Raw genomic sequence first — 15261 nt, 5'->3', positions numbered from 1 at the left:
ACTCTACATACGATGTGTGCATTATTAGTGTAAACAAGTGTGAGTTTGAAATACCTCCTCACGAGCTGTAATGAACAATGCTAACCTCCAGAGTAGCTAATTAAACGACTATGTATATCTGAAGGGGACACCTTACTACATACGATGTGTGCATTATAGTGTAACAAGTGTGAGTTTGAAATTACCTCACGAGCTGTAATATGAACAATGCTAACCTCCAGAGTGCTAATTAACGACTATGTATTTTATCAGAAGGGGACACCTTACTACATGCGATGTGTTGCATATAGTGTAACAAGTGTGAGTGTTGAAATTACCTCACGAGCTGTAACATGAACAATGCTAACCTTTCCAGAGCGCTAATTAACGACTATGTAATATCAGAAGGGGGGACACCTTACTACATGCGATGTGTGTGCATAATAGTGTAACAAGTGTGAGTTTGAAATACCTCACGAGCTGTAATGAAACAATGCTAACCTTCCAGAGCGCTAATTAAACGACTATGTATATCAGTAAGGGGACACCTTACTACATGCGATGTGTGCATATAGTGTAACAAGTGTGAGTTTGAAATACCTCACGAGCTGTAATGAACAATGCTAACCTTCAGAGCGCTAATTAACGACTATGTATATCTGCAAAGGGGACACCTTACTACATGCGATGTGTGCATATAGTGTAACAAGTGTGAGTTTGAAATACCTCACGAGCTGTAATGAACAATGCTAACCTTCCAGAGCGTCTAATTAACGACTATGTATATCTGAAGGGGACACCTTACTACATACGATGTGTGCATATAGTTGTAACAAGTGTGTGAGTTTGAAAATACCATCACGAGCTGTAAATGAACAATGCTAATCCTCCAGTGTGTCAATTAACGACTATGTATATCTGAAGGGGGGGGGGACACCTTACTACATACGATGTGTGCATATAGTGTAACAAGTGTGAGTTTGAAATACCTCACGAGCTGTAATGAACAATGCTAACCTCCAGAGTGTCAATTAACGACTATGTATATCTGAAGGGGACACCTTTACTACATACGATGTGTGCATTATAGTGTAACAAGTGTGAGTTTGAAATACCTCACGAGCTGTTAATGAACAATGCTAACCTCCAGAAGTGTCAATTAACGACTATGTATATCTGAAGGGGGACACCTTACTACATACGATGTGTGCATATAGTGTAACAAGTGTGAGTTTGAAAATACACTCACGAGCTCTGTAATGAACATTGCTAACCTCCAGAGTGTCAATTAACGGAATATGTATATCTGAAGGGGACACCTTACTACATACGATGTGTGCATATAGTGTAACAAGTGTGAGTTTGAAATACCTCACGAGCTGATAATGATACAATGCTAACCTCCAGAGCTGCTAATTAACGACTATGTATATCTGAAGGGGACACCTTACTACATACGATTGCTGTGCATATAGTGTAACAAGTGTGAGTTTGAAATACCTCACGAGCTGTAATGAACAATGCTAACCTCCAGAGTGCTAATTAACGACTAATGTATATCTAGAAAGGGGACACCTTTACTACATACGATGTGTGGCATATAGTGTAACAAGTGTGAGTTTGAAATACCACCTCACGAGCTGTAATGAAACAATGCTAACCTCCAGAGCGCTAATTAACGACTATGTATATCTGAAGGGGACACCTTACTACATACCGATGTGTGCATATAGTGTAACAAGTGTGAGTTTTGAAATACCTCACGGAGCTGTAATGAACAATGCTAACCTCCAGAGTGCTAATTAACGACTATGTATATCTGAAGGGGGGGACACCTTTACTACATACGATGTGTGCATATAGTGTAACAAGTGTGAGTTTGAAATACCTCACGAGCTGTAATGAAAACAATGCTAACCTCCAGAGCGCTAATTAACGACTATGTATATCTGAAGGGGACACCTTACTACATACGATGTGTGCATATAGTGTAACAAGTGTGAGTTTGAAATACCTCACGAGCTGTAATGAACAATGCTAACCTCCAGAGCGCTAATTAACGACTATGTATATCAGAAGGGGACACCTTACTACATACGATGTGTGCATATAGTGTAACAAGTGTGAGTTTGAAATACCTCACGAGCTGTAATGAACAATGCTAACCTCCAGAGTGCTAATTAACGACTATGTATATCTGAAGGGGACACCTTACTACATACGATGTGTGCATATAGTGTAACAAGTGTGAGTTTGAAATACCTCACGAGCTGTAATGAACAATGCTAACCTCCAGAGTGCTAATTAACGACTATGTATATCTGAAGGGGACACCTTACTACATACGATGTGTGCATATAGTGTAACAAGTGTGAGTTTGAAATACCTCACGAGCTGTAATGAACAATGCTAACCTCCAGAGTGCTAATTAACGACTATGTATATCTGAAGGGGACACCTTACTACATACGATGTGTGCATATAGTGTAACAAGTGTGAGTTTGAAATACCTCACGAGCTGTAATGAACAATGCTAACCTCCAGAGCGCTAATTAACGACTATGTATATCAGAAGGGGACACCTTACTACATACGATGTGTGCATATAGTGTAACAAGTGTGAGTTTGAAATACCTCACGAGCTGTAATGAACAATGCTAACCTCCAGAGCGCTAATTAACGACACTGTATATCTGAAGGGGACTCCATACAATGTGTGTTGTACGATTATAACGTAGCATGCGTTACACACTTGTTATGTTTTACCTTATCTTTGTATTTCACATTTACTAGTATTATTGTTATATTCTGAGTAGTGTGTTACATTCTCTGTTTTTTTTTATTTCTCAATACTTTTGCTATGCTATAGATTATTATGTATATTTATATTATTTGGCCTATTGTTGTACCTAGCTTAATAATATTTAATACGTTTTTATCTGTTACTTATTATATTGAATATGTTCGGACTGTTGTATTTTATCTTTGAATTAATCATGCTGTTCAGTGATATCTTGAAATACCTTTCAAGCTTTAATGAATAATTAATTAACGACACTGTTTTATCTACGAGAACCTTCAACATACGATATATTCTTATAGTTTATAAGATGATAATGTTGCGTGTATTAAAACGAAGTGTACTCTATGAGTTGTTATTTTTTCTTGATAAAAAAAATGCTGGTGGATAAACAAAAATCTTACTTTACGATCTCTATATGTAAAAATGAATGTTTGTCTGTATGTCATTTATAGACTCAGAAACTATTTGACCGATCATTTTGACAATTTGTACGTATATGTATTTTTTCACGTAAAAGGTTCATATGCTATGCCCATTGAACTAACTCAACATCAGGAGGCGCTGCAAAACGTAATAGTTATCAAAGCGCCTGCAAATTATAAACTGCAATTACGAGACGGTTAAGTATATGAAATAGACAAACACTACGTGAAAGCGCTAAGTTTTTATGTATATTTGACTTTAAAATAAAGTGTTGGTTCCATTTAATGCTTGACTATTTTATCACTTTTTAATAAAGTACATGTACGTATACGAGTACAATGGGTATAAACCTACACTTTTGACAGATTTTCTTGATCGTGGCAACAAGGTAAACTCTAAATCGACGTTGGAAAAGATAATTCACTTGAAAAAGAAGTGTTCAAACACGGGCAAAGCTTGAGAAAAGCGCGCCAAGCCGTGGGAAACAGCTAGTAATGAATATTTATACTGTAACTAAATTCTTGTTTAATGGATTGACGTTAATGGATATCCCTAGTATTGCAGGAGAAAGTGATTGCAGGATGAAGAAGGAAGTCTATCGTCGAACCGATATTGTTTATCTGACAATAAAATAAGACAGCGAGTCCCCGAAGCAGTAGGTACTTGAGCCTCTGTCTCTCTCCGGGGAGTACATCAGGGCAGGATTAACCTGGCAGGTCCGTTCGATAAATCGTCATCTATAAAGCGCTCTCCGCTCTCCTTTTTGCTTCTTCCGTTTACGCTCAGATTTTAAACAAATTTATTTCTGTCACTTAAAATAAAATCAATTTAAATTTATTCCTTCGTTTAGCACTACAGCATACACAATCCAAGATAACATAAGAACAGACATTTAAAATAAATCTGGAAAAAATATATAATACGAATTAACATTATTGAATAAACCTAAACATATTAGTAGGAATGCCTGCATGGGCAGCATAGCCTATGCATAGGCATAAGTTGTTTAAATTTTATCCCTAAAAGTAAACAAAATAAAAATCTGTGTTCGAAAGAGTATTTTTTTTATATAAATGAGCCAAATTGATTATGGTGTAGATGTCAACAATATGATCATCAAATAGATAAAAAAAATAACCCAAAAAAAAATAAAGAAATAAAATAACCCAAAACCGATTCTGGCAGGGTATAAATTAACTTTGTTATAATTGTTATGTATACAAAATTTTTTTAATGAACAAGACTAAAAATCATATTTTAATACAATTTTTTTTTAAATTAAACCTCTGTATGACAAAAAAAATTAAAGAATTGTACAAAGAGAAATAAAAAATAAATTTTAAAATTTTATTCTGATACAATTAATAGTTATTGAGAATAATTATCCCGATTTTGGCTACTTTAACATGCAAGTGTCCGGGTGCCCTTCTTACTTCTTACTTACGTCTGACTGTGGACTATAATATCGGTTTTATACTAACTTTTCAAAAACGTGATTTCTTAAAATTTTGAACTTAGATCAGAACTGAAAAAATATTCAATTAACTTCATTAGGCCTACATAGTAAAAGCTACTATAGGCTCATACAAGTGTTTGCAGCCCTTATGTCTCTTATGCCTTTTAAAACAGAGGAAATACCTTATGCCACCTAAAAATAGATCTTTGTCAGTGGATTATGCAATTTTTTTAATTTGCATGGTTTTTCCGCCACAAGTGAACTGTATAATGCAGAATATGTATAAGGAAACCTTACACTAAAATTTATTGTAAAACTTAGGTTTGTGCCCTTCAACCATTTTTTTATATTTCAAATTAACCACAACGAAGTTTAATTGGTTTTTTAGCGAAGTCTCACGTACCGAATTTGATAGCAGATTTTTGTGTTTGTGTGTATCCGTCTGAATGCACAATATCTCGTTTCAGTTAAAACTTGGAGAGTTGAGATCTGTTACAAAAATCCACCTTGGTATGGAAAACGAAAATGGTAAACATATGTTCATCGGGAGTTGCTGTAAGGATAAGGATGTTGTCCGTTGAGGAACGAATGCGAAGTCTCTTATGCTGAGCCAAAATGATCATTGTTAACTTCATAGCGTAATTTATAAGGCAGAATAATGCCAACTTTAACTCTAAACCTCGTTTATTCTCGAAATATCCTGCGGAAAACTGACGCATCACAGAACTCATTTTTATAGAAATGAAGTTTTTTGCTAAATTGAAATTCTACAAATAAAATCTTTCTCAACATATCCTTCCACATGATACATTCCGATTTTTGTTCATTAAATTGGGTTTCATATCTGTGTTTAAAGGATAAAAGTTTGCACACCAAGGCACTATAAAAGTTTGTGTGTTTTGGAATAGTGACGCTACATATTTTAGCATATGAATCTGTTATCATACATTTGGTTTGTTTACAAAATTATTTATTCTTGTATTTTTCCGTTGACATCATGGATACGCATTAGAAAAATGTATAAATATCCGCTAACTTTCAGCCAAATCTCTTATGCACTATCGTCGAACTCAGTGTTCCTCATTCAGATATGAAGCTTCATGGAACAATTTCAATTGCTCATTTTCGAGATATCGTGAGGACAGACGGACAGATATTAAATGTTTCCCATCCCCACGAGTGACTTTTCTAAATCTCAGCTAATTAGTATTACATTATTCTAGAATGTCACATGGTACATTAATTTGATAATGACAAAAAATAATATTACTTCACGAGAAACAAGAGTGGTTCTTCTCGGTGTTTTCAGACCCTTGTTATAGGTAACGAAAACCAGTCAGTTCATGGACCAGCCGTTATTTGTTCAGTACGATAAAAAGTAATTTTGTACTTTACGTTAGGTTTAATTATGGTGAAACTTACCCGCCTCGGCTTCGACCTCAGTTTCGTCCAGAGGTCTGTAGAATTGGCTGGAAGCTTGAGTGATGCCCGCGTAGGATACAGGTCTCTTCTTGTCCTTTGAACTGGTCAAAGGCTGCAACAAAATATATTACATTGAAATAAGTTAGAAACTCAGAAGCGATTTGGAACTTATATGCTACCACTGTCAGGCGTAAAAGCTAAAAAAAAGTAAATATGACTTATTTTACCAGACGAAGTTAGGGATGGAAACCCTCTCTAGACTTAACCTAGAGACTAACGGCTTAATGGTGACTTCCGAACCACCACCAATGGCCGGGCAGGTGGGCTGCTTGCAAGGACAGGATCGCTCAGCGGACACCCATCCAAGCAGCAGCCACGCTCGACGTTGCTTGATCCGGTTATCTTGCGATAACCGTTGTACCCGCTACACTGCGCCATTGGCAAATATGCTATGGCCCAATGTGCTCGTTTATTCTATTAACGTTTTATTCGAAGAGTATGTTCCTCCTTTTTTTGTGGAGCTTATGATAAACTCATTAATTTTTTGACTAATGTGCAGTGTAACGCGTAAGGCGGTTATCGCGAGATAACCAAATCAAGCAACGTCGAGGGGGGCGCTGCTTGGATGTGGTGACACAAGCAGCCTGCCTGCCCGGCCATTGGTGGTAGTTCGGAAGTCACCATTAAGCCGTTGGTCCCCAGATTAAGTGCTAGAGAAAACTGCTTAGACATACTTGCTTAGTAAAATAAGATATTACTTTACTTTACTTTAATTTCATAACATTTCTAAAGTTTCCAATATTCAATGCCACCATATCAAAATTATACTGCTTACATTGGTTTGTCTCTATCTGTTTTTATACTTTTTGTGAAATAATAAGTTTAAAAAGTTTAAACTTTCCCACACTTGTTGGATAATCACAGAATCACAATTTTCATATAGATAAAATCAATTAAAGTGTACTAAAATTACAACATTTACAATAATTACTACTTATTGAAAACACTGTACTACCTTCATTACAGTATTTTCAGTAGTTTATCAGTAAAACTTACAGCTCCGTTTGGGAGTTATTTTAAGAACACAACTATTACTCTGTAACGTACAATTCTTGTCCGATAAATTACTTCAAACTGTCTTCCTCTGGCTATTACTGATAAACTATTACAATCTACATAAAATATGTAGACAATCTCGTCATTTTTTTCTATTTTATTCTTAGAAAAAATGGCATTAACATAAAAATTTCATTAAAGTAAGAATTTTCTCTGTGATTTGATCCTAAAGAATGTTATACTTCACAGTTTATAACTCGCTGTGATCTGTATCTGCTTTTTTAGAGGCAACGTACTACTTAAGAATCTGAATCATAAGAAGTTATGGAATTTATGTAAATATATTAATGAAATAGTTTTACATTTTCTGGTAAATTTTCACAGCACTCTGTTATTGGTTATTTTGTGATGGTTTTCACGAACTTTTTAATTGGTTTTCGTTAATTCTTATTTTTTCGTGACGGCACATAATTCACTTTGATAATTTGGGAACGAGGTGAACTTTTTGTACGGTGAGTTGTTTTAAATGGTTATACGTTAGCCATTAAAATCCAAGAAAAAGTAAAATGTATTACATCATTTACTTTAAATTAAATGTACCTTTTGAAGACTGAGTCGCAAGGATTATACAATCTATAACGGAGACGTGGCATCAATTTTTCTTCCAGAATGATTCCGGTACGATCATTTATAAAACTGTGTTCCCCATCTGTCACCGTAACACGTGTAGTAGAAGGAACGGGTGGGCGGTAAGTGTGGGTGGGATACAGCAGAGAGCGGAGTACTTTCATACTCCTGAACTCCTCGTCCTCCTATTCACCTGCCGGGAGCCGAACTTGTTTTGTGACGAGGTGAAGGTGTTCTCAACATCCATCTTCTAGCCACCGCAACACATACACAGCAGAGAGCGGAGTACTTTCATACTCCCGAACTCCTCGTCCTCCTATTCACCTGCCGGCAGCCGAACTTGTTTTGTGACGAGGTGAAGGTGTTCTCAACATCCATCTTCTAGCCACCGCAACACATACACAGCAGAGAGCGGAGTACTTTCATACTCCTGAACTCCTCGTCCTCCTATTCACCTGCCGGCAGCCGAACTTGTTTTGTGACGAGGTGAAGGTGTTCTCAACATCCATCTTCTAGCCACCGCAACACATACACAGCAGAGAGCGGAGTACTTTCATACTTCCGAACTCCTCGTCCTCCTATTCACCTGCCGGCAGCCGAACTTGTTTTGTGACGAGGTGAAGGTATCTCAACATCCATCTTCTAGCCACCGCAACACATAAACAGTAGAGAGCGGAGTACTTTCATACTCCTGAACTCCTCGTCCTCCTATTCAACTGCCGGCAGCCGAACTTGTTTTGTGACGAGGTGAAGGTGTTCTCAACATCCATCTTCTAGCCACCGCAACACATACACAGTAGAGAGCGGAGTACTTTCATACTCCCGAATTCCTCGCCCTCCTATTCACTTGCCGGCAGCCGAACTTGTTGTTTGACCCGTTGGTGAATATGGTCTCAACATCCATTTCCTAACCACCGTTCCACATAGACAGAGTAAAGCGTGTGATTTTCTGTGATGGGTCTCAAAAAAGCTGTTCTAATTTTTAGTAAAATGTCGTAAAATACTATATTGCTCTGAAGTAATTTCCGGAAGAAATGCCCTGAGTATATTTTGCATTTCTGCCTGTCACCCTCCCCAAAAAATGAGCCTAAAAATTAATGCGTGATTTTTTGTGGACAGTTCCTCGAAAAATAGGTTACACTCGCATTTCAGGAGGATATTAGGCCTAGCTTCTTTGAAAAATCTAAAAATCAAATATCTTTTATAGTTTTTTAATAATTGTTAAGGTTTTATGGTGGTCTTCAGAAGATTCAGAATTTAATAGTTATATCTTAGTTACCACGCATCTTAGAGTAAAATAGAAACGGGTTCTAGTGTAATCAGGCTATTTATAATAGAACTGCAATTGCAAGAATTTTATATCGTGTAAGTTTTTCAGTTCGTTGTAATATAACTCTTTCTTAATTATACGATAATATCAAAGCAAACAACTGAGATTCCAAACATAATTTCTAAACCAAGACCATGTTTTATAAGATTGTATTTATAATAATTTAAATTTTAAGAGATGATGAAGATTCAACATGATTGGTGCAAAAATACTGTGAGTCGCGGATATTGAAGACATTTTGCTCTCCCTGTCAAACGTGTCCAAATAATTATGATCAAAAATTTTTTTTTTAATTGTTTTACGAGGTTGTTATTTATCTCCACGTGAGAATAACACCACGCCTGCATGAGCTTGCCTAGTTACGTATCTTACAAGATATTTAGGGTATAGACGAAGCCTGTGTATGGTACAATAGACAGCCTGTATAGTGACAGCGACTACACTGCAGTCCATGCGCCGCCGGAAGGACCGAGCGATCAATTGCCACGGGTCGATAAGCTTTGTTGTAAAAGGTGAGTTTTTGACCTTCCCTTTCACAGTGACGTCATGCGGGTAGTAGCTCGGGGCAGCATAAAATGTTGAGTAGGGACATAGATCACTGTCGGGGGCCCGTTGACAGCATAACAGCGGCGGAGCTTTATAGTGCAACTTTGCCGTAAGGGTCACCGCGCACGCAACCAATTTGTAAATTTGAAATATGCCTTTCTACGTAGACGTGTCACGGGTAGACTGCTTATTGGATTACTCGTGTAAATATATATCACTCGAAGGATAATATCTTGTAACAAGTTGTAAAGGTAAATTAACACTTGGCATGATTGTAAAAATCATCATTAATAATTTTTTTTATTGAAACCCCAAAAATAAATAAAAACTGATAAAAAAAACATATCTCGAAAGAAATTTGCTAGAGATGTAAATATTTACATTTTTATGTTTAAGGACCAAATATATTAAGAAATTAATATAGAAAAAAACTATTGGATATAACATTACAAACACATTTCTCAAATCACCTATACAATGATAACGTCCTATGGTAAAAAAAATCTCTCCTATGAACAAAAAAGAGTGAACACTGTATTCCGGTTGATATTTTTTGGAGGAACAAGCCACAACACATTAATCAACCAGCCAACTCCCTTTATGTCTCGTCCAGCCAATATTGTACTGTGTGCCGTAACTAGATTCTTTAACGGGTTCTAGAATGATTGTGGATTCTGCTTGTTTGCATAAGCCACTATCTACCTTTATATCTCGTCCAGCCAATATTGTACTGTGTGCCGTAACTAGATTCTTTAACGGGTTGTAGAATGATTGTGGATTATGGTTGTTGCGTAGGCCACTATCTACCTTTATATGACTCGTCCAGCCAATATTGTACTGTGTGCCGTAACTAGATTATTTAACGGGTTCTAGAATGATTGTGGATTCTGCTTGTTTGCGTAGGCCACTATCTACCTTTATATCTCGTCCAGCCAATATTGTACTGTGTGCCGTAACTAGATTGTTTAACGGGTTCTAGAATGATTGTGGATTCTGCTTGTTTGCATAAGCCACTATCTACCTTTATATCTCGTCCAGCCAATATTGTACTGTGTGCCGTAACTAGATTGTTTAACGGGTTCTAGAATGATTGTGGATTCTGCTTGTTTGCATAAGCCACTATCTACCTTTATATCTCGTCCAGCCAATATTGTACTGTGTGCCGTAACTAGATTGTTTAACGGGTTCTAGAATGATTGTGGATTCTGCTTGTTTGCATAAGCCACTATCTACCTTTATATCTCGTCCAGCCAATATTGTACTGTGTGCCGTAACTAGATTGTTTAACGGGTTCTAGAATGATTGTGGATTCTGCTTGTTTGCATAAGCCACTATCTACCTTTATATCTCGTCCAGCCAATATTGTACTGTGTGCCGTAACTAGATTCTTTAACGGGTTCTAGAATGATTGTGGATTCTGCTTGTTTGCATAAGCCACTATCTACCTTTATATCTCGTCCAGCCAATATTGTACTGTGTGCCGTAACTAGATTGTTTAACGGGTTCTAGAATGATTGTGGATTCTGCTTGTTTGCATAAGCCACTATCTACCTTTATATCTCGTCCAGCCAATATTGTACTGTGTGCCGTAACTAGATTCTTTAACGGGTTCTAGAATGATTGTGGATTCTGCTTGTTTGCATAAGCCACTATCTACCTTTATATCTCGTCCAGCCAATATTGTACTGTGTGCCGTAACTAGATTGTTTAACGGGTTCTAGAATGATTGTGGATTCTGCTTGTTTGCATAAGCCACTATCTACCTTTATATCTCGTCCAGCCAATATTGTACTGTGTGCCGTAACTAGATTGTTTAACGGGTTGTAGAATGATTGTGGATTCTGCTTGTTGCGTAGGCCACTATCTACCTTTATGACTCGTCCAGCCAATATTGTACTGTGTGCCGTAACTAGATTGTTTAACGGGTTGTAGAATGATTGTGGATTCTGGTTGTTGCGTAGGCCACTATCTACCTTTATGACTCGTCCAGCCAATATTGTACTGTGTGCCGTAACTAGATTGTTTAACGGGTTGTAGAATGATTGTGGATTCTGCTTGTTTGCGTAGGCCACTATCTACCTTTATGACTCGTCCAGCCAATATTGTACTGTGTGCCGTAACTAGATTGTTTAACGGGTTGTAGAATGATTGTGGATTCTGCTTGTTTGCGTAGGCCACTATCTACCTTTATGACTCGTCCAGCCAATATTGTACTGTGTGCCGTAACTAGATTGTTTAACGGGTTGTAGAATGATTGTGGATTCTGCTTGTTTGCGTAAGCCACTATCTACCTTTAATATCTCGTCCAGCCAATATTGTACTGTGTGCCGTAACTAGATTGTGTAACGGGTTGTAGAATGATTGTGGATTCTGCTTGTTTGCGTAGGCCACTATCTACCTTTATGACTCGTCCAGCCAATATTGTACTGTGTGCCGTAACTAGATTGTTTAACGGGTTGTAGAATGATTGTGGATTCTGGTTGTTTGCGTAGGCCACTATCTACCTTTATGACTCGTCCAGCCAATATTGTACTGTGTGCCGTAACTAGATTGTTTAACGGGTTGTAGAATGATTGTGGATTCTGCTTGTTGCGTAGGCCACTATCTACCTTTATGACTCGTCAAGCAATATTGTATTGTGTGCCGTAACTATATTATTTAACGGGTTGTAGAATGATTGTGGATTATGGTTGTTGCGTAGGCCAATATCTACCTTTATGACTCGACCAGCCAATATTGTACTGTGTGCCGTAACTAGATTGTTTAACGGGTTGTAGAATGATTGTGGATTCTGGTTATTGCGTAGGCCACTATCTACCTTTATGACTCGTCAAGCAATATTGTACTGTGTGCCGTAACTAGATTATTTAACGGGTTGTAGAATGATTGTGGATTATGGTTGTTGCGTAGGCCACTATCTACCTTTATGACTCGACCAGCCAATATTGTACTGTGTGCCGTAACTAGATTGTTTAACGGGTTGTAGAATGATTGTGGATTCTGGTTGTTGCGTAAGCCACTATCTACATTTATGACTCGTTCAGCCAATATTGTACTGTGTGCCGTGATTCTAATTTGATTAGAGTTTGGCGGGCTGTAGAAGTGTTGTGGATAAATGCTTGTTGAGTCCGCAACTATGTGCTTTGATTTTTCATCCAGGTAATACAGGGTTGAGTGCCGTAACTATATTGCTTAATGACCTGTATAAAGTTTTGAATTATGCTTACTGCGTCAGGTCTGCCACTATCTGCAAGTTTGTAAATTTGAATTGCCATTGTCATTGTCAAAATATATCATTGTTAATACATCTTTAAACTTCATTATTGTTTGGCTCGAGAAAACATAAATGAAGAGCGAAAATGTAACTAGTTATGTAAGTAACCTGGTGACTTATTCTAATCCAATTTTTCATCCCAATGTTACAGCTAAGGATTAACATTGTCCTTTTTTACTATTATTATTAATATTACATATTACTACTCTTAAAATTGAATATTTTGGTTGGTGAGTGCTATGTATTCCACAAGGGATTTCACTTTTCAACTAGTTCCAACCCCATTAATCTGACTCCCTCTGATTCCCTAGACTTTCAACATAATATTGAACCGAAATTTAAACATCTCTGCTGTTCAACTCTTCCGATTCCGTGTGTTCTATAAGAAGTCAGGATCCGAGAACTTATTCTTAATTAACATTAGTGAACATTTTTCACATGATCAATTACGATTGAAATCTTTTCAGCCCAGTAAGGAAATTATAATTAAAAACACTTGTTATCAGTTTTCAGTTTTAAGTGTGTGGAATTATCTCATATTCGTACTGGTTTATCGATCGATAAGAAGCTTGAGTGACAGAATAAGCATTGACCTCTAAAAAGCTTTCTCATGCTGAAGAGTCCTCTTAGATTAGACGTGCCCATGCCACTCAATTGCGAAGAACTGTATAAGTTAGCTCATGTATAACTGAGCAGTAATGCAACTCTCATGAGGGACTGTACTCTTCATACCTTAAGGTGTATAACCTTGTGGTGTAACAAGAAAGTGGCTGAATATTGTTACAGCCAGTTAATTATTGGGCACTGACTTGGAAGTACAATAAGGAAAAACCTCTTATGCTGTATCTTGTCATCTCAGAATGCAGTTCTTGATAAGTTTGGATCTTGTCATCTCAGAATGCAGACCTTAATATAAGTTTGAGTCCTGTGCTTTATGTGGAGTTCCTCTAGATTGTTCTAAAATAGTTTAAGTTGTACTGAAATCATGGGAGCTATTCAATCAAATACATTGTGGGCGAAGCCATGGATGTGCTAGTAGGATATACATAAAATGAATTAATCGAGGTCGAAAAGTTGAGCGTGTTGATTTTCTATAATAATAAAATAAATTTTTTTTAAGTTGAATATTTTTAATCAGTCAATTAAAGTAATCGTTTTTACAATGAATCGATTTTTGTTAAGTGTTTTTTTTTTTCAAATTTAAAGCAAAATAACTGTTTTTAAAAAATGTCGAAACTAGTTTTTGTTAGACGTAACATGAATATTTCTCCATGTTTCGTAAGAAAGGGTTTTTCCGTGTAAGAGGCGAACATCAAAGACTCCCCGCTGATCTTATGTTGAAAGGCACTCATTGATGTGTTAACATCAGTGTAAAAGCAGACATCAGTGTAAGCCAAGCTCCAACGCGGGTCAAGAATTGTGTGCTTTCCTTAGGATGAATCTAATAGAATTTAATGGAATTCGTAATTTTTAGGTTATGTTACACTTATGGTATTGATCGATTTTATGAATCGATGTTTGGTTTTAATCGATATCATCATCGGTAAATTTATGAAACAAAATATTTTTCTGTTAAAATGTTTATATTTTCATACATATTATCCATATACAGTATAGTATTCACTAGGGAGCAATAAAGAATTCGGATTGATTTCGAGTTTTGGAGAATTTATTCAATTAGTACCAATCAGTGTTCTAGTTGTAAGGTCTATACTTCGGTGGTAACTTTCGTTTATCAAGAAAACTCGTAAGCATGTGTTTTTTCGAGTTTTGCCAAAATTGGATCAGTAGAATAAAAGGAAAGGAGGAAACTGATAAAGGCATTTTATTGTATTTCCAGGATAATTTCTAATTCTTTTTTCAGCCGACGCATTTCATATAGGGTTTATCGTTAAATAGCTTCCCTAAAAAAACCATAAAACGTTTTGCTTCACTTTACTTATACCAAGTCTAGTAGATACAAAGCCAAGAACTTCAAGAATCATCTGATCGTTGTTAATCATTTTAGACTGTTTTTTGGCAAAGATCCCAATGGATTGTGAATTTTAAGGACCTCCCAAATCACTTGACGTTAGAATCGTTTTTAACATAACAGAGGATGTCTTTTATATCCTCCTTATAATCATTCTGTCATTTAGGCCTTTTAAATTCATAGTGATGAGGAACATCTTTGATTTAGTCTGGAAAAGAGTTTATGTCTTATTGAGGCTCAAATGATGAAGGGTTTCTTGCGGTAAGTGTTCTGTGCGCTACGAAGTCTTTGAATTTCCTACCATTGAGGGTCACTTTTGTCGGAAGTACAGAGTTGACTTCCGTCACGTTACCTTTATTTCTACGCGGATCTT

General features: G+C 36.7%; 1 protein-coding gene across 3 annotated transcripts in view; it reads right to left on the bottom strand.

The window, feature by feature from the left end:
- The window catches only part of LOC124360830 (pleckstrin homology domain-containing family G member 5), a 346877-nt gene that overhangs the window by 210823 nt on the left and 120793 nt on the right, over positions 1-15261 (bottom strand). For all 3 annotated transcript variants that reach the window (XM_046814769.1, XM_046814770.1, XM_046814768.1), the window contains one exon: positions 6084-6195. In XM_046814769.1, coding sequence (XP_046670725.1) covers positions 6084-6195 — 112 coding nt within the window. The remainder of the gene's footprint in view (positions 1-6083; positions 6196-15261) is intronic.

The sequence above is a fragment of the Homalodisca vitripennis genome, chromosome 4, assembly GCF_021130785.1.
Source record: "Homalodisca vitripennis isolate AUS2020 chromosome 4, UT_GWSS_2.1, whole genome shotgun sequence".
Taxonomy (NCBI): domain Eukaryota; kingdom Metazoa; phylum Arthropoda; class Insecta; order Hemiptera; family Cicadellidae; genus Homalodisca; species Homalodisca vitripennis.
Note: the sequence above shows the minus strand (reverse complement) of the source record. Positions and strands in the feature narration are given on the sequence as shown.